The 20778-nt window shown below is 46.8% G+C and overlaps 2 protein-coding genes across 14 annotated transcripts; one reads left to right on the top strand and one right to left on the bottom strand.

The window, feature by feature from the left end:
- Positions 1–329: 329 nt before the first annotated feature.
- grsf1 (G-rich RNA sequence binding factor 1) lies at positions 330–6350 on the top strand. 8 transcript variants are annotated; one of them, XR_016114827.1, is made up of 10 exons: positions 330–660; positions 1510–1657; positions 1740–1895; positions 2805–2939; positions 3005–3143; positions 3235–3353; positions 3976–4095; positions 4155–4290; positions 4364–4456; positions 4552–4584. XR_016114827.1 is itself a non-coding variant. In XM_088995371.1 (10 exons), the coding sequence occupies exons 1-9, from the start codon at positions 496–498 to the stop codon at positions 4414–4416; spliced, it is 1149 nt and encodes a 382-aa protein (XP_088851497.1). In that variant the 5' UTR covers positions 331–495; the 3' UTR covers positions 4417–4456; positions 6221–6350. The 8 variants fall into 8 exon arrangements, 7 of the variants coding, with proteins under 7 accessions (XP_088851498.1, XP_088851497.1, XP_088851496.1 ...); XM_088995371.1 differs by lacking the exon at positions 4552–4584 and adding an exon at positions 6221–6350 and having other exon boundaries at positions 331–660; positions 3998–4095; XM_088995370.1 differs by having other exon boundaries at positions 331–660; positions 3998–4095.
- Positions 5107–20065, bottom strand: rufy3 (RUN and FYVE domain containing 3). 6 transcript variants are annotated; one of them, XM_088995363.1, is made up of 17 exons: positions 19629–20065; positions 15632–15805; positions 15417–15534; positions 15204–15305; positions 15003–15126; positions 14782–14846; positions 14637–14702; positions 14440–14509; positions 11642–11734; positions 11485–11571; positions 10453–10620; positions 9731–9828; positions 7610–7824; positions 7423–7530; positions 7269–7336; positions 6265–6344; positions 5107–5467 (listed from the first exon to the last, which is right to left on the bottom strand). In XM_088995363.1, the coding sequence occupies exons 1-17, from the start codon at positions 19867–19869 to the stop codon at positions 5317–5319; spliced, it is 2028 nt and encodes a 675-aa protein (XP_088851489.1). In that variant the 5' UTR covers positions 19870–20065; the 3' UTR covers positions 5107–5316. The 6 variants fall into 6 exon arrangements, with proteins under 6 accessions (XP_088851489.1, XP_088851488.1, XP_088851490.1 ...); XM_088995362.1 differs by having other exon boundaries at positions 6265–6342; positions 7258–7336; positions 19629–20064; XM_088995364.1 differs by having other exon boundaries at positions 6265–6342; positions 7258–7336; positions 7610–7729; positions 19629–20058.
- Positions 20066–20778: the final 713 nt, after the last annotated feature.

Raw genomic sequence — 20778 nt, 5'->3', positions numbered from 1 at the left:
TGTTTAGTTGTTATCTAATTTAATATTGTATCTAATTTTCTTGCAGGCAGTGGCTTTTTGAGGTGTTCAATTATAGTTTCGGCGTATACTTCCGCCTTCATTCGGAAGTAATATTTCCTGATCATCGCCCTTCACAATAAAATAAAGTCGTTTGTTAACAAGGCGAGTGTAGCACGCATAATACGCAACACGATGGATTATTTGTCGTTCATAATTTGACTGGGATGTCACTAAAAGTATAATAGCCAGGTAGACGAGTTAGAACTTTTGGTTTTTCGGGTTGGGTAATTGGATTGATTTTATTGTATTGGAGTCCGGAAGTGAATCTCGAAAGGACCGCAGCAACGTTTCCTGCGCCGTCCTTGACGTACAAGGACTCCACGTTCATCTCGTTTAGCCTTTGAATTCGTTGTCCTGCCTTTTAGAGAACAGATTCCGTCTCATCCCAAGGCTCGACTTGGGTTCATATTCAGCGCGTACCGAGGCGAGGCGAGCATGAGCGCTCGCGGCAGGTCGGCGCTGACGTTGCTTCGAGGCTGCGCGGCGGCGCTGAGCCCGCAGCCCCCGAGCGTCCGCGCGACCCTTTGGACGGCGGCTTCTCTTCGGCGTTTGCGGGGCGTCGCCGTCCGGACGACCCCCCTGCGTCTCCTGTGCGACAAGGTCAGCGGGGTCGAGGGGACCGCCTTTTCGAAGGGGGGCTGGCTCGCGGTCGACCTGTCGAGTCCCAACTCGTTTGACGAACGAAAGAGGACGAGGACGCTCGCTCGCTCGCTTCTTTCATGAGTTTTTCAACCGGAAACAATTTGTCTTTTCGTCATCCGAAGAAGAGCAAGCGAGGATTTCCGACTTTTTCGGGTCCAAAATGACCGCAGCAAACTAAATCTGGACTTTATTCTAGCGTTTTCGCTGACGACGGAAAGCGCCATTTTGATTGGATGATCTCGATTTAGGTGCCGTCGACGTCGAAACAGGTCAACGCCCCCTTTTCAAGAAGCGGATCGGTAAAAACAACCAAGTTGATTGGCCTTCGTGGACAAAACAACTTCTAATTTGCAATCTTTGAAACAGTCGGATGTCAGTGGAATGCACGATGACAAGCCCCATGCTAACGTTAGCATCAATATAAATAAAATGTATTATTATTATTATTATTATTAGCATCAATATACGTGCAAGCTAATGAGCCGTGTGCAGGCTAGCTAGCTAGCGGTCACTTTGCGTACGGACCCGGAAAGGCATTTCCAAGGCTTGTCTTCATGTTCATTGGTTGTCTTTCCCTGAACCGATAGATATGTCACCTGGCTCATGAGCTCTTCCTGCGAAGGGCTTTCAAGTCGTCTTAAATTGTGTCCAAGGCCAGATGTCCCAGATGACAGTTTCACTTGCTATGTCTGTTGACCTCAGATTGACCCCGGGTTTCTCTGCGCTTCAATTGTGTGTTGGAGTCACACGTGTCTACTAGCACGAAACCTAATATTGTGTGTAATGTCTATCTCCCTGCTGGTGGAGGCGCCACGCGAGGACGAATACCCCCCCCTTCCAGCCTACCGGTCGGAGACGGCGACGGGCAAGCGAAAGAAGAAGGAGGTGTACCTGGTGCAAGTGGTGGGCCTCCCGTGGTCCTGCACCGCCACGGACCTCCTGCACTTCTTCTCAGGTCAGGGCGAAGCCAAGCGGAAGGCCGAAGGTCGCCGAGCCAGCCCGTTGAAGCCGTCTTTGTTTGCCGGCGACGTACGCAGACTGTCGCATCCGCGAAGGCCCGGCGGGCGTGCACCTGACGGCCGACCGCCAAGGGAGGCCTTCCGGACGCGCCTTTGTGGAGATGGAGCACGAGGACGATGTGAGCAGAGCGCTGGAGAAGCACCGGCAGTACCTGGGCCCTCGCTACGTGGAAGGTGCTACCTGCCCTTTGTTTACTTCCTCCGAGGCTACAGCTAACGCGACTAGAACGACGGCTAACGTGTCCTACCGCTGACCGCTTGTGCTTTGATGAATACGACTATCGTCACTGCTACTACGACTGCTAGCACAAATAGTAAATACTCAATGTTCTGGCTAGCAGGCTAGCTACCTATCTATCTTTTAGCTAACTAGCTGTTTGAGTCAGGAAACATATTTGCTATCTAGCTAGCTTGCTATTGATTAGCGAGATAGCTAGCTTTCTATCTCTTTGAGTTATTCCGGGTTGAGTGAATGCTGGCGCCTTTCAAAACTCTCAAGGTCACTTTACAGTCACAGGATGAGTTTTTTCTGTGGGTGAGCAGTGGCAGCCACGCGCGCCACAACTAGTTACTACTACTATTAGTACTCCTAGAACTACGAACTACTGACCACTTAGCTATATGTAGCTAAAGCAATAACTAACTATCTAGCTAGCTAGCTAGCTATCCGGGTAGACACGTGGATAGCCAAATAATACTAATCCATTTGATTTCTAAGCGCCTTTCAAAACTCTCAAGGTCAGTTGTATTTTTTTTTCTGTGGGTGAGCAGCGGCAGCCACACGCGCCAGCGTTCGCTCGTATCGAATATATATGATTGAAAATAGTTCCCAAAAAATATCCAATTGACCTGAAAAAAAAAATAATACTAATAATGCACAGGTTTTGGGCCCTAATGTGGATTGAAGTGACGAATTGATGAGGAGCATCAATCTCCTTCATGTCGAGCCTCGGAAGTGACTTCTTTCCACGTTTGGATGTGTCGAAGCTGGCCACTAAAAATGGAAGTCCTTCATTGTCTTATTGCGTCAGAAGTGTTTGATCCGAGCTGAATTGTGTGGCGCCGGCTCCTCCTTCTCCCCAGTGTACGAGGTGACAAACGAGGAGGCCGAGGGCCTCCTGAACAAGGCCGCGTCGCCCCCCGCCGACTCCAAGGCCGTGCGCCTGCGAGGCCTCCCCTTCGCCTGCACCCACGACGACATCCGACGCTTCTTTGACGGTACGCCGCCGCCGGCCCCCCTCCTCCCCCGCCCCGTACGATGGCTGAACGGCGCCGCTCGGCAGGCTTGGAGCTGGCGGACGACGGCGTCACCGTGGCGACCAATAGCAGAGGCAGGAGGACGGGGGAGGCCGTGGTGCGCTTTTCCTCGCAGGAAGCGGCCGACGCCGCTCTGCTCAGGGACAGGGAGCTCATCGGGAACAGGTCGGGCGGGATTCACGAGGCGAGGCGAGGCGCCGCGCCCTCGCGCCGGGCCACGCCCAGCCTGATTTTCGCTTCCCTCTCGCCCGTCTAGATACATCGAAGTGTTTCCCGTCAGCGGGGCGGAGCCGCCTTCCAGATGGAGGCGGCCTTCGCCGAGCGCCGACGAAGCCGTCGGGGCAAAGGCAAAGAAAGGCGGCCTTCACAAAGCCGGTGGGTGGGTGGGTGACAAACACGGTCTGAAACGCTGGACAAAAAGTTAGCCCGCCCGCAGACAGACAGACAGACAGACAGACAGACAGACAGACAACTAACTCTCAAGTAGATAGAATTAGATTGCTCATTGGTAGTAAAATGTCGCAATTCGGAGTTAAAAGGAACGCTGGATCGTGTGGCTGCCGCTGCTCACCCGCAGAAAAACATTGTTGTTCTTATCCTGTGACTGTAAAGTGTCCTTGAGAGTTTTGAAAGGCGCTTAGAAATGAAAATTATTATTATTAGTATTAATATTATTATTATTACTATAATTTCTATTAATATTATTATTAATACTTTTATTATTATTATTTTACTTTTATATTATATTATTATTATAGCTAGCTAGCTAGTTAGCTAGTTGTGTTAAATTCTCATTCTGTCTCCTTGTTATCTGTTCCAAATCAGCTAGCTAGCTAGCTAGCTATACAGTATAGCTAATATCAGTGTCTGAAGGTCCTGAGAAAACGTTGGCGTACACCAGGGCAGACAACTCTGAAAAGGAGTCAAAGTGGCTGATGTCATGACAAAAGAAAAAGCAGCGTCTTGTCATTTGAAATGGCGACTTTGGACTTGAAAGGACGCGCCGGACTGTGTTTTAGCCGCCGCCGCCACCGCCGCGTCGGCGCCGCCCAACCGCTCGCACCAAGTCCACCTGAGAGGACTCCCCTTCCACGCGTGCGGCCAGGACGTGGTGAAGGTACGGCGGCGCCGTTTCGGGAAGACGTTGGCGTGGATTGTCTTTGTTTTGCCTTGCAGTTCTTGGCCCCGCTGACGCCGTCCAGGATCCGCCTGGACTTGGGGCCCGACGGCAGGCCCAGCGGCGAGGCCGACGTTTACTTTGCCGCCCACCGCGACGCCGTGGCGGCCATGGCCAAAGACAGAATGTACATCGGTGAGCGACATCGCGTCATCAACTCCAAAACACGACTTCCGGAATATTCCCATTTTGTTGTTTTATTTTGAAGGTGATCGCTACATCGAGCTGTTCCTCAATTCGGAGCCGGACGACCAAAGGTGAGCGAGCGAGCGAGCGAGCGAGCGGGAAGGAGGTCAAGCGGGTAAGCCGCGTCGGCGTCCTTATCTTTGGATATTTCATGCTATGCTAACGTCCACGCTAACGTCTTCTTTTCTTTTCTCATCTTTTGTCTTCAAGTGCGGCATCAAACAATAAAGCATTCTTTTTCGCTTGCTGTCCACACATCCTTGTCTCCAGTTGTTGCAAAGCCAGCGCTTGCTGGTTCCTCATCTCCAAATCATTTTTTTTTTCCAGCCCAAATTTGCAGACGCCCGCTTAAGGAAAAAACAAAAGTGGGAGGCGTGAATGCATCTTTTCAAAAAGAACATTGAACGCTAGCTTAAAAAAACAACAATGGCTTGAAAACAATGTCCTTTTCCCCCCAAGCTAGCTATCTAGCTGCCTAGCTGGCCGTCTATTAGCTATCTGTTAGTTAGCTATCTGACTATTTGTTAGTTAAGCACCTTTCAAGGCTTGTTATTATTAGCTAGCTAGTTAGCTTTCTATCAATTTGAGTTACTTCCTGCTTGAGTGAACACTGGCGCGTGTGGCTGCCACTGCTCACCCACAGAAAAACTGATCCTGTGACTGAAAAGTGACCTTTTGAAAGAGTTTTAAAAGGCGATTAGAAATAAAATGTGATTCTGATAATGACTTTGGTGGATGCGACTTTTGAAGAAAACAAGCAAGACGTAGCAAAGAAATGTCTTTATTTTTCCAATCAACTCTATTGATTCCTGCTTTCTTTCTTTTCACGATGTCCAACGTTCTTTTTTTTTGTGCTTTTGCAAAAGCGAGAAGTCGAACTCTGTCCCGAAAGGACATTTTGCGTCCTTTCAGGACACAAAATGTCCACTTTAGCGCCGTTCCCTCCTCGCCAGTGGTAGCGAGCTCACGTTTTGGTCACTTACGCCGGCGACGTGGAAGCGTACTGCTCAAGTAGGAGCGCGTAACAGGCGGCGCACACCACCTCGGGCAAGATGGACGACGGCAACGGTAGCTGGTTGGCCGCGCAGTCCTCGCAGAAGACGCCGCCGCAGTTCTTGCAGCGTCTCTGAAAACGTACAAAATGGCGGCCGCGGCAAGGAAATCATTGAGCAAGCGTAACTTTCCAGATCAATATTTGGAAATACAGCCAGACCTTGGCTTAAGAACTTAATTGGTTCGCAGAGCAAAAAAAGTGTGTATCCCAAACATTCATTTCCCATAGCAAAACATTAAAATGAGAACAATCCGTTCCCAGGTCCCCATAAAACATCATTTTCTACTAAATAAGCCTCAAAACTACACAAAATGAACCGTATTTTATGTATAATAAATGTGCTATGCTATTGTAATGAAAGAAATAAACTGTACTGTACAATAAAATGGTTTTATTGACCTTTGTGATGGTCTTTGATGGCTTGATGGAATGGAGTGGCCGCTTTCATCAGCATTCAACACTTTTTCTTCCACCATCTTGAGGAATGATTTCTTGTAAGCTTTGGCAGCTTCATCGTCACAACTGGCTGCCTCACCATGACCAATGACACTATGAATCCCTCGTGGCTAGCCTTGAAAACATCAATGGATGACGAACTTCCAGGTTGCCTCTTGACAATATCCGTGTAAAGTTGACGTGCTTTAATTGTACCTAGTTCCTCATCAATTGTGTTCTGTTTAGCTCTGGCTTGATAGCTTTTTGTACAGATGGCTTGTGCGGGTTATTTGTCTTGCCTGATAGATGGGATATTTTAACCTTGCAGTCTACACTATGCCGTTGAACTAGGAATAAAGTTGCAACGTATCACTGTATGTCTTTGGGCAGTCAATCGAGCCACGGCTGGAGTGGACGCCTCCATTTTGACGCACCTTGGTCTTGAGGAGGGACTCTTCCCGTCGGCATCCGCCGCACACGGAAGCCTCGCCAACGTCCGCCGTGGGCGCGTCCTGCAGAACAAACAAACGCACGACATATCATGGCGGAAGCACGAGTGACGTGTCCTTCGCGAACGAGCCGGTTCTTAGAGCCGGCTCTCTGAAGTGACCGATGAGAACACTAACAAGGAGTTGGAAATGGGAGCCGACTTTTTTTCTCCTCTATTCCCCGGTCTTCGGTTAAAGCCGCACGTGATTGGTCGATATTTGTGGTAGAAGAGGGAGGGGAGAATTACAGACACACGCAGCAGTGAGCAAAAGGGGGATTAGGGTAGACAGGTGGACAAATGTCATCACATTATGCTGTTATTATTATTCATGATGATGATATTTTTGACTAGTTGGCATGATAGCATTATTAATATGAAAAGCAAATGAGTGACAGCTGATCATCAGATATAAAGCAAGCCATATAAATACAAATATTTGCTACGGTGCATTTTTTACACGAGTAATTTGTTTTTCACACAAATTTTTGGTCATTAATTTAAGCAACAAAAAAACAAACAAACTAAGGAGCCATTTGGGAGCCAAAAGAGCCAGATCTTTTTAGTGAGCCGAGCCAAAAGAAGCGGCAATTCCCAACACTACACTGCACATATAAATCAAGCCATATGAATACAAAATATTTGATATGCAACAAAAATAAAACAAACAAACAAACTGAGGAGCCATTTGGGAGCCGGATCTTTTTTAGTGAGCCGAGCCAAAAGAAACGGCACTCTGAAAAGAGCCGCAATTGCCATCAGTGATTCCCGCCCGACGCTTCCTTTGCGTCATTGTCGCGACGGAGCATTTCTTTTTTTTTTGGGGGGGGGGGCAAATGAGGGCGCTCGCCGCCGTCGCTTTTTCTCGAGATTTCAATGGCGACGGCAAAATGGAAAGAATTGATATGGGGAGGCGGAGGGGAAAAGCCAAAGCACTGACCTCATCTTCATCATCTTCATCATCTTCATCATCTTCGTCTTCGTCTTCGTCTTGGTCGTCGTCGGATGTGCAGAAGGACCTTAATTAAGGAGACGCAAACGTGTTCCAAAGTGAGACGGTTGCCTTCCAAGGCGCTCGCTCGGACGTGCGGTTGAGGCTACGCACGAGCTGGACTTGAGGCCGCTTTGGTCTCGGGCCGCCGTTTGGAGGTCCTTCCTGGGCGCGGGAGATCCCGAAGGAGGCTCCTTGCTGAGCTCCATCTCCAGGGTGGACCTAACCCGGGGAGGCCACGGCGGACTTCAGGCGCTGGGGGCAACCAGCACCCCTTCTTCTTCTTCTCTCTCTCTCTTACCCGCATGTCCGGAATTGGCGTAGCTCCGCCTCCAGGGCCTCGATCTTGTCGCCAAAGTCGCGCTTGAAGAGGCGGTTGGCCTCCAGCGCCGCCTCCTTCTCGCGCTCGGCCCGCTTGCGTCTGGTTCGGCGATGATGATGATGATGATGATGATGATGATGATGATGATGATGATGGGATGCAAAAGAAACCAACTTTCAAAGAAAAGAAAACAACTGGAGAGAAAAAGGCGCTCAATGGAGGACTTCTGGGAATGACAACCAAGGAGGGAGGGGATTAGCTATCTAGCTGGCTACATAGCTAGCTAGCTATTTGCTATCTACTAGCTATCTAGCTGGCCGGCTGGCTATATATCAGCTATATAGCTCACTATACATTAGCAAGATAGCTATTTATTAGCTATCTAGCTGGTTAACTAGCTAGCTATTTGCTATCTATTAGCTATCCCCACCCCCTCCCCCCTTCAAATTGCTGCTGTGGACTGCAAATGTCCCCGTTGTGGGACGAATAAAGCTTTTCTGATTCTGATCTTGCTGGCTGGCTATCAGCTATCTAGCTCGCTATTAGCAGTCTATTAGCTAGCTGGCTAGCTATTTGCTACCTAGCTAGGGAGCTATTTTCTATGTATAAGCTATATAGCTGGCTACATAGCTAGCTATTTATGATCTATTAGCTATTTAGCTGGCTGCCTGGCTATCTATCAGCTATCTAGCTGGCTAGCTATTTGCGATCTAGCTGGCTACCTAGCTAGCGATGTATTTGCTATCTATTAGCTATCTAGCTGGCTGGCTCTGTATAAGCTATCCATTGGCTGTCTATTAGCTAGCTAGCTGACTTTGTATCTATCTATTTGAGTTCTTCCGGGTTGAGTGAACGCTGGCGCATGTGGCTGCCGCTGCTCACCCATGAAAAGAAGAAAAACTTATTGTGTGACTGTAAAGTGACCTTGAGAGTTTTGAAAGGTGCTTAGAAATGAAATGGATTATTATTGTTATTATATTGATCAGCAAAGAGAGCTATTCCCAAAAGGCTTTGGTGGCATTTCTGGCGAATTCAAACCACAAAAAAGCCTCAAAGAGAACAACAATCATGACATTCAAAAGAAACATTGTGCTTGTATTTCGTTTCAGTCTTCTATAATGATAATAATCATCATCATCATCATCATCATCATCATCATCATCATCATCATCATCATCATCCATTTCATTTCTAAGCACCTTTCAAAACTCTCAAGGTCACTTTACAGTCACAGGATAAGTTTTTTTTTCCGGTGGGTGAGCAGCGGCAGCCATACGCCAGCATTTACTTAACCAGGAAGTAATTCAAATTGATAGAAAGCTAGCTAATATATAGCTAGCCAGCCAACGAGAAAGATATACAGCTAGCTAGCTACATAGATAACTACACAGCTAGCTAGATGGATACATAGCTAACAGATAGCTAGCTAGTTTCGACTTTTTCAGACCAAAATGACCCTTCTCGAGAAAAGAGATGAACGCCATGTGGCTTTTGTTTTTCCTCCTGAAAATGTCTCCTATTTGGTGGCAAAACTAGATGGATGTGATTTGAGGAGGGGCAAGCCGGGTGGCAATTCATGGAGGACGTTCGGGGACTTTTCCAGCCATTTTATTTCTTTCATTAGCCGGACAAACGTCAACATCCGGACAGCTGGAAAAGCCAGAACGGGCGGACGGACGGACGGACGGGACTGTCCTTCAAGCGCCTTCTGACAACAGGAACACACAATGATGATGTCCTTCAAGATGCACTGAGTAGTCCAATTGACTGGAAGGAAGGCAAGAACGAAAGAAGGAAAGAAGGAAAGAAGGAAAGAAGGAAAGGGTGTGGACAATGTGGTGATTTGTCTATTTTGGAGGGGCTACTACTACTACTACTACTACTACTACTACTGCTGCTGCTGCTGCAGGAGCTTCCCCGCAGCCGAGTTGAGGTTGCGGGCCTGCTTCAGCAAATGCTTCTCGCTAAGTCAAGGGACGGTGGGACGATGGGTTGATGGGAGCGGAGGAAAGGGAGGGGACATCACCAAAAGGGAGACAACAGGAGAGAGTTCAGCACACGGCCCCGCGCCGCCAAAGCGCCGCCGAAAATGCGTCTCACCTGCTCTCCAGCTGTTTGAGGGTGGCCGCCATCTGGCCCATTTTGTCCTCCAGGCGGGCCGCGGCGTCGCTCTTCTGCTTGCCGCTGGCGTCGGCGCTCTGAGGAGAGAAGAAGAAAAGCGGTTGGAGCAACAGCGATGGCGAGGCCAAAATGGGCTAGCTAGCACGCCATCCCTTAGCCAGCTAGCTATTTACTAGCGTTTTTTTTTTGTGTGGTATGTATGAATTTGCCAGAAATGCAGACCAAAGCCTTCTGGAAATAGCTCTCTTTCCTGATCAATATTATCATAATAATACATTTCATTTCTAAGCACCTTTCAAAACTCTCAAGGTCACTTTACAGGAGAAGTTTTTCGATGGGTGAGCAGCGGCAGCCACACACGCCAGCGTTCACTCAACATGGAAGAACTCAAATAGAAAGATAGAAAGCTAGCTAGCTAGCTAATAGACAGCTAATGGATCGCAAATAGCTCGCTAGCTAGGTAGCCAGCTAGATAGCTGATAGTTAGCCAGCTAGATAGCTAATAGATAGTAAATAGCTAGCTAGCTAATGGATAGTGCGCTAGATAGCTGAAAGATAGCCAGCCAGCCAGCCAGCTAGATAGCTAATTGATAGCAAATAGCTCACTAGACTAGGTAGCTAATAGATAGCAAATAGGTAAGCAGCTAGCTAATGGATAGCGAGCTAGCTAGCTAATAGATAGCAAATAGCCAATGGCGCACCTGCGACTTGTGGCTGAGCTGCTGGTTGATGAGGCGCATGTCGTCCAGCTGCCGGCGGAGGTCCACCAGCGCGTCCTGCTTGTCGCAAACGTCCTTCTCCAGCATCTTCATGGACAGCTCCATTTCCTGCTTCATGCCGATCTGCACCTCCAGCTCCTTCTCCACGTCCTGCGCCAAACACCAGGTTGAGGTTCAAATCGCAGCCAAAGAAAATAGATGCTTCGAAAGGAAGCTATTTTCATCAAACAGCAAAACCCTTCACTAAATCGCCATGGTGGGGTGTGGTTTCATTTGGATTGTTCTTATAATAATAATAATAATAATAATAATAATAATAATAATAATAACACTACATTTCATTTCTAAGCGCCTTTCAAAACTCTCTCGGTCACATTACAGTCACAGGATCAGTTTTTCCGCGGGTGAGCAGCGGCAGCCACCTGCGCCGGCGTTCACTCAACCCGGAATAACTCAAATAGATGGAAAGCTAGCTAGCGAGCTAATAGATAACTAGCTATTTAGATAGCGAATAGCTAGCAAATAAAGAGCTAGCTAGGTACCCAGCTAGAAAGCTAGCCAGATATCCAGCTAGATAGCTCAAGTGAGAATCAAATGTCTTTCAATGTTTTTTTGGACGGTGTCAACTGAATCAACCCAGAATAACTCCAAAAGATAGATTACAACAGAGCTCTTAGGCAACATGGGCTTAGTTATGCTGATGAGGTGATACCAGAGCAAATGGGGCAATCAGACCAGTCGTAGACTCCATAATCAGGCAGGACAACGGAAGTAATCAGTGTAGTCTCGGGGTATAGTCTCTGGACTGTAGGGATGTACTATATAAATAGGGCTAGTGCGACCAGCAAATTTTAGTTTGCTGACGAAGCCTCTTGGATGAGAAGCGAAACGTCCGACACCTCGAAAGAAGTCCAGATGAAACCTTTTCATCGATGGATGGCCCACTCCTGTACCACTGAGAGCTTCCGCAGACGTACTTGAAAATAAAAATAGCGAACGTGACGTGACGCTCACCAGACGAAGGAGCGTCTCCTCCTTGAGCTGCCGGCGGGTTTCGCCCAGCGCCGGCCCGTCCGACGTGGCCGCCTCGCTTATGGCGGCCTGAAAAACAGAGGAGAGGGGTCAGGGGTCAGGGGTGAGAGGGCGGCGCCCGGGTCCGATGGCGGCCGACCTTCCTGCCGGCCTCCAGCTGGTGGGAGCTCTCTTCTTTGACCCGCTCCGCGTCTTCTTGGAGCGTGATGATCCTGTTGTTGGCCACCGCCAGCTGCAACAAAAACAAAAACAACAACAACATGAAAAATGACACGAGGCTTTGAAGACATTTTCATGTTGGACCTGGAAAGGTTTGCACAATGCACACGGGCAATGGAATTCATCATAATCATAATCATAAAAATGAATAAAACAATAAAATAAAAATAATAATAAATACATAATAGTAATGACAATATTAATAATAATAATATTAATAGTAATAATAATAATAACGATGATAATAATGATTATAATAATGATAATATCAATAATAATAATAATAATAATAATAATAATGATAAAAATAAAAAAGATGATAATGATAATGGTGATGATCATCATAATAATAATAATAATAATAATAATAATAATATAATGACAATGATACTAATAATGTTAATAATAATAATAATACTAAGAAGAAGAAGAATGATGATAATAATAATACTGATAATGATAATAATAATAATAATAATAATAATGATGATGATAATAATGATAATAATGATAATAATAATGGTACTAATAAAGATGATAATAATTATGATAACAAAGATGATGATAATAATGATAACAATGAAAATAATAATAATACATTTAATTTCCAAGCGCCTTTCAGAACACTTCACAATCAAAAAACAATACACAAAACAATAAAACCATAAAGAAAATGATTAATAATAATAATAATAATAATAATAATAATAATGATAATAATAATGGTACTAATAAAGATGATAATAATTATGATAATAAAGATGATGATAATAATGATAATAATGACAATAATAATAATACATTTAATTTCCAAGCGCCTTTCAGAACACTTCACAATCAAAAAACAATACACAAAACAATAAAACCATAAAGAAAATGATTAATAATAATAATAATAATAATATTAATAATAATAATAATAATAACAATAATACATTTGATTTCTAAGCGCCTTTCAAAACTTTCAAGGACACTTTACAGTCACAGATTTATTTTTTTTGGTGTGCGGGTGAGCAGCGGCAGCCATTCGCGCCAGCGTTCAGTCTACCCGGAAGTAACACAGCAGCAAAGTTATGACAGAACAACAGCAATACCTCGGTTTTCGTTCCCTAATCTGTTCCAGAAACCTGTTCGAAAACTGATTTGTTCAAAAACCGAAACATAACTTTTCATTGTAATCAATGTAAAACAAATTAATCTGTTCCAAGTCCAAAAAACAACTTTTTGAACAATAATCCATTTAATTTCTAAGCGCCTTTCAAAACTCTCAGGGACAATTTACAGTCACAGATTTTTTTTTTTTTTGTGTGTGTGCGGGTGAGCAGCGGCAGCCATTCGCGCCCACGTTCACTCTACCCGGAAGTAACACAATATAAAATAGCTGATTGAACTTGACCATGAATGCAATTTTAAACAGATATCTTTTGAAGTGGAATTTGAAAGTAGGAAGTGAGTCAATATTCCGGATGTTAGCTGGAAGTGAATTCCAGAGTTTGGGAGCAGAGCGGCTGAAAGCTCTGCACCCCAACGTAGTGAGACGGGCAGAAGGCACATAGCGGTGAGGTGAGGTGAGGATGAGGATTGATCGCGAAAAACACGACAAAACAAAAAAACGACCTGTTTATTCATGTTGGGAATGCAAAATCAGGCATACTGGGGATAAAGACGTCGCTGATGATTACTGGCGGGGTAATCAATAAGTAAATCAATGAATAAATCAACACGCAATCAAGCAGCATCAGGAGGTTGTTGTCATCGGAGTCACGCAGCAGTTTACAGCCTTAAAGTGTATCTTTTTTTGTGGAGTTTTAACATATCCAGCTAGCTATTTGCTATCTAGCTAGCTAGCTATTAGCTCTATAGCTATCTAGCTGATTTGTAACAGATAACAAGGAGACAGAATGAACTTAACACAACTAGCTACTTCTCTCGCTAGATATTAGCCATCTATTAGCGAGCTAGCTTTCTATCTATTTCAGTTACTTCCGGGTTGAGTGAACGCGCGCGTGGCTGCCACTGCTCACCGACAGAAAAACCTCTCCTGTGACTGTAAAGTGACCTTAAGAGTTTTGAAAAGCGCTTAAAAATGAAATGTATTATTATTATTATTATTATTATTATTATTATTATTATTATTATCTAGAGGGCTAGCTAGAAGCTATCTATTAGCGACCTGGCTGGCTAGCTATCTATTAGCTATCTGGCTGGCTAGCTAGCTAGCTATCTATTATGTATCTATTAGCTATCTGGCTGGCTAGCTAACTGGCTATTGATTATGTATCTATTAGCTAGCTAGCTTTCTATCTATTTGAGTTACTTCTGGGTTGAGTGAGGGCTGGCGTGTGTGGCTGCCGCTGCTCACTTGCAGAAAAAAAAGTGATCCTGTGACTGTAAAGTGACCTTGAGAGTTTTGAAAGGCGCTTAGAAATGAAATGTATTGTTATTATTATTATTATAAGAACAATCCAAATGAAACCACACCCCATCATCATCATAATAATAATCCATTTCATTTCTAAGCGCCTTTCAAAACTCTCAAGGTCACTTTACAGTCACAGGATGAGTTTTTTTTTTGGGGTGAGCAGCGGCAGCCACACGCGCCGGCGTTCACTCAACCCACAAGTAATTTCTGAGATTGCAAAGAGATTGCTGTAATGTAAATGGCGCTTTGACAAGAGCCCGAGTTGGAAGAAGAATGACGGACGGCGCTCTTCTCACCTCTTCCGTCAACTTGCTATTGGACTTCTCCAGCGCGTCCACTTTGGCCTGAAGGTTATTGACTGAAGCGCTGCAAGCGCACACACGCACACGCAGGAAGGAAGGAAGGAAGTCAGGCGTTATGATTATGATTATGATGATGATTATTTGCTGGCTTTATGAAAGGAAAATCAGGCGCTTGCAGGATCAGGACAAACCTCAAATGCCTGTTGAGCTCCTCCACGTAATTCTTCTGATCGAGGATGGCGGTGATCTGGCCGTCGCTGCGGGACACAACAAAACAAACATCAGGGGTCTTTGTTGGAGAAACGTCCCCCCGTCCCCCCCAAGGGGCCTCCTCACCCTTCGGCGCTCTTGCTGCTGTGGCCGCCATCTTTGAGGTACATGGAGAAATCAATGACGCCCACCTGTTGAAAGGAACCACACCATTGCTACCGATTAGTTACCTGGACGGCTAGTCATATAGCTAGCTGGCTATCTATTAGCTAACTCGCTTTCTAGCTTTACTTCCGGCTTGAGTGAACGCTGGCGTGTGCAGACACTGCCGAGAAGCCCCTCCCCACCTGAGAGTCCAGGTCCTCTCCTTTCATGCACAGGTTGGCATCGATGACATTGAGGCCGACGAGCAGTCCGGCGATGACGGCGCCCTCCTCCTCCATCATCAGGGCGTTGGCCTCGTAGAATTCGCTGCGCGCAGAGTCGCAAAGCTTTGGCCACGCGGGCGGGCGTCGGGCGTGCGTCGGGCGGGCGGGCGAAACACCCACCTGAGCAGGTCCTTCCTGTTGATGATGCTTTTCATGTAGTCCGACAACTTCTTCTGCATCAGGGCCAGCCGCAACCAAGCGCGCCCTCGTCCTAACGGCGTCCTGCCGGCGACAAAAGCTCAGCGTCAGCGCCCCATTTTTCCTCGCTTTGAGTTCAAGTTGCGCTTTTCCAGCCGTGTGGGAAAGGCGCGACTTTGACGGCTTTGGACCGACTTGAGGCCGGGCAGGTCTTTGACGCTGGCGGTGATCTCGCCGGCCTCGGGCGTCAGCTTCTCCACCAGCTCCAAGGCCCCCCAGAAGGACTTGTTGTGGCCCAGGAAGGATTTCTTGGCTGCCGAGGGAGACATCCATCCATCCATCCATCCATCAATCAATCCATCAATCAGAACGCCGCCCGCCACGGGCGCTGTCGGCGGTTCAAAGGTTACCTTTCAAGCCGTGCTTGAGGCAGTGCTCCATGACCACGAAAAACTGCTGCAGGGGCGCGTAGTCCGAGTCCAGCGTGCGGCCCAGGTTGAGCGCCGACTCGATCAGGCCCTTGACGCTCAGCTTGGCCATGTTCATCAGGTTGAGACGCTCGATGGCGATGGGGTCCTTGGGCTCTGCCGCGCACAACAAACAACTCAATTCAGCCAAAGTCGCTCAAGGGGGGCCCACGCTGGACATTTTCTACCACAGAAAAGCAACAGACGCAACGACACCTTGGCAATCGTGACATAGCCGGACGGACGTGGACGCCATTTTTTTGGGGGGGACATGCGGAACACGTTTGATAGGCAAAACACGCAGGCGGATATTTTGAGCCAAATCCAAAACACCAAGAAAAATGACGTCAAGCGTCCCAAAACAACTTCAAAATGAGCCAGGAAATGGCCACTTTCAGAAGGCCCCGCCCCCTTGTTGGTGACGTCACGCCAGGACGTCTCGCCTTGCTCCAGAAGCAAAACGATGGCTTCACAGTTTTTGACGATGATTCCAACAGTTTATTAGAGACCAAAATGTTGACACTTCATTTCGAAATCGGATGACTTTTCCTGTCATTTGATATTATCGATCTTTATGACGGTGTGGGCGCACGCGCTTTCTGCTGACCCAAATACGCATGCGAGCTGTCCAAAAATGGCTCTCCCTGCTAACGGAGAAGCCAGAAGAGGTCAAACAGCAAATGAACAGCGAAAAAGCTCGAATCCGGATTGAGTTTGATCTGCAACGAGCATCGCGTCCTGGCCGACGTGACAAAAGAGCGACGTCCACGTGGGTCAAAGCCCCGCCCGCCCATCTTCCTCGGGGGGTCAAAGGCTACCTTCGCGGGCCGGCTCGGGGTCGGGCGTGAGCGAGATGTCGTTGAGCTCGCGCAAGCAAAGCCACTCGCCGTCCACCGACACGCGGAAGTTGCACAAGTAGATGGTCTCGCGGGCGGCCTGCGTGATTTTGTCGCCGGTGGGCGTCGCCGTCTCGCTCTGCGGCGTCAGATCCGACATGATGGCGGCGGCGCTAATGATGACTCGGCAAAAAAGACAAAAAGGCGCCGCTGGTGCGCCCGCTCCCCCAAAAACAAAACAAAAACCGATGTGGTAGCAGGTGTCTGGCAGGTGTCTGTCGCCGCTCGCTCGCTCGCTCGCCGCGGCTGCGACTGATGGAGACACGGCGCTGGCTTCCCTCCCCCGTTCGTTCTTTCTCTTTTTTTTTGTGCAGGCCAGCAAAGAACGAGCAATCAATGAGCCGCCGCCCTCCTTCCTGCCAAGCGCGATCGGGGCTGTGGCGGCGCCGGACGCACACTGGGTGTTGACCAAGATGGCCGACCGCTGTGGCGGAGGAGGGAGGGCCGGGTAGCAGCCGACGCCGACGCGTCACGTGAGCCGATGCCGCAAGAGAAAAGAAAAGAGAGAGAGAGCGGCAGAGAGAAAGGGGGGGAGGAAAGCATCGTGGAGCGGCGCCTCGCCGCGCATTAGCCACAAATGCCAAGAAACAGAGATGACAAGGACAAAAAAGGCTGTATCCATGATATATCATATCTGTGTATACATATACATATATGGATATATAGATAGATATAGAGATTAAGATTTCGAGATATAGAGATATAGAGAGATACAGATATATATATATATACATAGATAGATATTTCGAGATATAGAGATAGAGATAGAGATACAGTAAAGTCTGGTTATATCGCTATCGGATATATCGATAGTCCCGGTTATATCGATACTATTTCTATGCACGCACGGAGAAAATGACATGCAAACAGGGTCGGATATATCGATAGTCCCGGTTATATCGATATTTTTTCGGACTCCCTTGAATATCGATATAACCAGACTTTACTGTATATTGATGCTAACGTTAGCATGTGGCTTGTCATCGTGCATTCCACTGACATTCGACTGTTTCGTCCATGGGATTGCTTCATTGCAAATTACAATCTATCACGTTAGAACAGGGCTCTCAAACTCCGGTCCTCGAAGGCTACAGTCCTACATGTTTTCCATGTCTCCCTGTTGCAACGAAGGCGCCTGAGGCTGTGTTGCAACAGGGAGACCTGGAAAACATGTAGGATTACAGCCCTCGAGGATCGGAGTTTGAGAGCCCTGCTCAGTCACAGGTGAAGTTTTTCTGTGGGTGAGCAGCGGCAGCCGCACGCGCCAGCGTTCACTCAACCCCGAAGTAACTCAAATAGCGAGAAAGCTAGCTAGTTAGCTGATAATAATAATAATAATAATAATAATAATACAAGCACCTTTCTGAACATCCAAGGATAATTTACTATTAAAAGAACAATACACAGAACAATAAAACCACAAATACAATAGCTGCAAGAATCCAAACAAGGGCGTGGAAAATCCGACGGGACCCTGCGCACCCTGCCCATCACCTTTTCCAACGCACCAAATCCAGCAGACATCACTGCGACCAATCAATGCGCACCAAATCCAACCAAATCAAACGATACTAGTGCAGCGTGTTCTACCGGAAACAAATTCCTTGTGTGTTCTACAATAAAGATGATTCTGATCTGATTCTCTTTCTTTCCCTTTGTTTTTGTGGGAGAAAATAATCAATCAAATGGATGTACGTGATCAATAAACAGCTCCCACACCACTCTCAACATCAAGGCTAATTACAGAACAACATCATGTCCGGTGTTTCATGATTCTGGCTAGCTATTAGCTAGCTTTCTATCTATTTGAGTTACTTCCGGGATGAGTGAACACTGGTGCGCATGGATTCCGCTGCTCACCCGCAGACAAATTCATCATGTGACTGTAAAGTGATGGATTATTATTATTATTATATACATAAATAAATAAATAAAATACATGCCGGCTAGCTAGCTTTCTGTCTGGCTATCTATTAGTTATACAGCTAGTTGTGTAGCTGGGTATCTATTAGCTACCTATTTGCTACCTATTAGCTAACTGGTCAGCTAGCTAACTACCTATTAGTTATATAGCTAGCTGTCTATCTGTGGGCTATCTATTAGCTAACTAGTTTTCTATCAATTAGCTAACTGGGCGGCTAGCTAGCTAGCTAGCTATCTATTAGTCATATAGCTAGCTATCTACGGGCTATCTATTAGCTAACTAGATTTCTATCTTTACTTCCGGGTTGAGTGAACGTTGGTGCATGTGGCTGTCACTGCTCACCCTCAGACAAACTCATCATGTGACTGTAAAGTGACCTTGAGTGTTTTGAATGGTGCTTAGAAATGAAATGGATCTAGATAGCTAGCTAGAAGCTATCTATTAGCTATCTGGCTGGCTAGCTAGCTATCAGCTATATGTTAGTTTCTATTAGTTATCTATGAGTGGTTTAGCAGGGTGGCTAGCTCTCTCGCTAGCTATTAGCTATCTACTAGCTAGCGAGCTTTCTATCTATTTGAGTTACTTCCGGGTTGATTGAACGCTGGTGCGTGTAGCTGCCTCTGCTCACCCACAGAAAAACTGATCCTGGGACTGTAAAGTGACCTTGAGAGTTTTGAAAGGCGCTTAGAAATGAAAGGTTATATTGTTATTGTTGTCATTGTTATTATTCTTATTAATGTGATTATTATTGCTGTGGGTGGTGGTTGTCGTTATTATTATTATTATTATGTGATCTAAGCATATAGTAATAGATAAGAGTATGTGCGTTCATGAGGCAAAAGCGTCACCGAGTCACGTGATCAGCACTATCTGTTGACGTTAGCTTAGCTGCGAGACATTTTCCCCATTTTGTTTTCCTTTTTTTAACCCCACACCACCCCCCATCTACCTCCAAAATTGTTGAAATATTACAATAACAATAACCAGAAGAATCAGACGTTAGCTTAGCTTGTTTGGTTAGCTCTCGGCTAGCTAGCGGACGTCTGCCACTGACAGTGTAGTCTCGTGACCGCCATGAAGGTTTTGAACAAGTACAAGTCCAGCAGAGTCCAGTACTCACTTGGACGTCGCTTGGATTCGGCCCTTTCGATGTGGAAGTCATAATTGGGGGATGTGGCGGAGGCGGCGGCCTTGCCGAAGCGCACATTGGCCGAGCTCAAAGCCTCCTTGAAGTAAATCACCGACGTGGGCGACAAGATCTCGTCCGGGCTGGTGTCGCGGTCTCCGTAGCGGCGGCGGTGTCCGTTCTCATCCGGGGAAGCGCGGCTCCCGCGGGCGCTGGGGGAATCCCCGTCCGTCATCCCCGTCGAGGAAGCCGCGCTCTCCGGTCAAAAGTCACTTGGCGTAACGCTTAGCTTGGGTCCCGTCCCGTCCCGTCCCGTCTCACCATGGCCACCGAACGCCGCGCGCATCCACCCCGAGGACGGGACACCAAAGTCGGCCACGGCTCATTCCGAGCGTCGGCCGTCTGGTTGTAATGTGTCGTTCGCGAACGAGCCGGATCTCTCAAGTGAACCAAGAGAGCCGGTTCCTTAGAAAGACCCGGAAACGAGAGCCGGCATTTTTGTCCTCTATTCCCCGCCCCCGATCTTCGGTTAAAGCCGCACGTGATTGGTCGATATCCGTGGTAGAGGAGGGAGGGGAGAATTACAGACCACGCAGCAGTGAGGAGAGGGGGGGAGGGTAGACAGGTGGACAAATGTGATCACGTTATGCTGTTATTATTATTCTATGATGATATTTTTTTACGATGAAAAGCAAATGAGTGACAGCGGATCATCAGACCAGAGTCACCACAGGGAAAGTCAAAGTTAGCATCCGCTAACTCTGTGCACATAGAAATCAAGCCATATAATATGAACAAATATTTCATATAGCGTATTTTTTTACATGAGTAATTCGATTTTCACATCATTTCGCATGATTTTTGGTAGTTAATTAATTTAAGAAACAAAAAATCCGAGGAGCCATTTGGGAGCCAAAATAGCCGGATCTTTTTTTGTGAGCCGAGCCAAAAGAACCGGCTCTCTGAAAGCAGCCGGAATTCCCATCACGACTGTGCACATATAAATCAAGCCATATAAATAAACATATTTGATATAGCGTATTTTTTAAATGAGTAATTCTTTTTTTCACATAATTTTACATGTCTTAGTCTCGGTTGGTAAAAGCTTTTTTGGTAACCGGACGCTAATTTCGCGCGTCGTCAC

Source organism: Hippocampus bargibanti, linkage group LG04 (genome assembly GCF_051943395.1).
Source record: "Hippocampus bargibanti isolate YZ-2025 linkage group LG04, ASM5194339v1, whole genome shotgun sequence".
Taxonomy (NCBI): domain Eukaryota; kingdom Metazoa; phylum Chordata; class Actinopteri; order Syngnathiformes; family Syngnathidae; genus Hippocampus; species Hippocampus bargibanti.
Note: the sequence above shows the minus strand (reverse complement) of the source record. Positions and strands in the feature narration are given on the sequence as shown.

What these genes read in the sequence shown, in the direction of transcription:
- rufy3 (XM_088995362.1), bottom strand. Translation starts at nt 19,869, where the DNA reads ATGACGGACGGGGATTCCCCCAGCGCCCGCGGGAGCCGCGCTTCCCCG. An exon ending in AGCTGGAGGCCGGCAGGAAG is followed by an intron (nt 11,572 to 11,641) that starts GTCGGCCGCCAT and finishes TCTGTTTTTCAG; the next exon opens with GCCGCCATAAGCGAGGCGGC. An exon ending in CTCAAACAGCTGGAGAGCAG is followed by an intron (nt 7,825 to 9,730) that starts GTGAGACGCATT and finishes TTTTCTCTCCAG; the next exon opens with TTGTTTTCTTTTCTTTGAAA.
- grsf1 (XM_088995371.1), top strand. Translation starts at nt 496, where the DNA reads ATGAGCGCTCGCGGCAGGTCGGCGCTGACGTTGCTTCGAGGCTGCGCG. An exon ending in TGCGTCTCCTGTGCGACAAG is followed by an intron (nt 661 to 1,509) that starts GTCAGCGGGGTC and finishes CTGCTGGTGGAG; the next exon opens with GCGCCACGCGAGGACGAATA. An exon ending in CATCCGACGCTTCTTTGACG is followed by an intron (nt 2,940 to 3,004) that starts GTACGCCGCCGC and finishes GCCGCTCGGCAG; the next exon opens with GCTTGGAGCTGGCGGACGAC.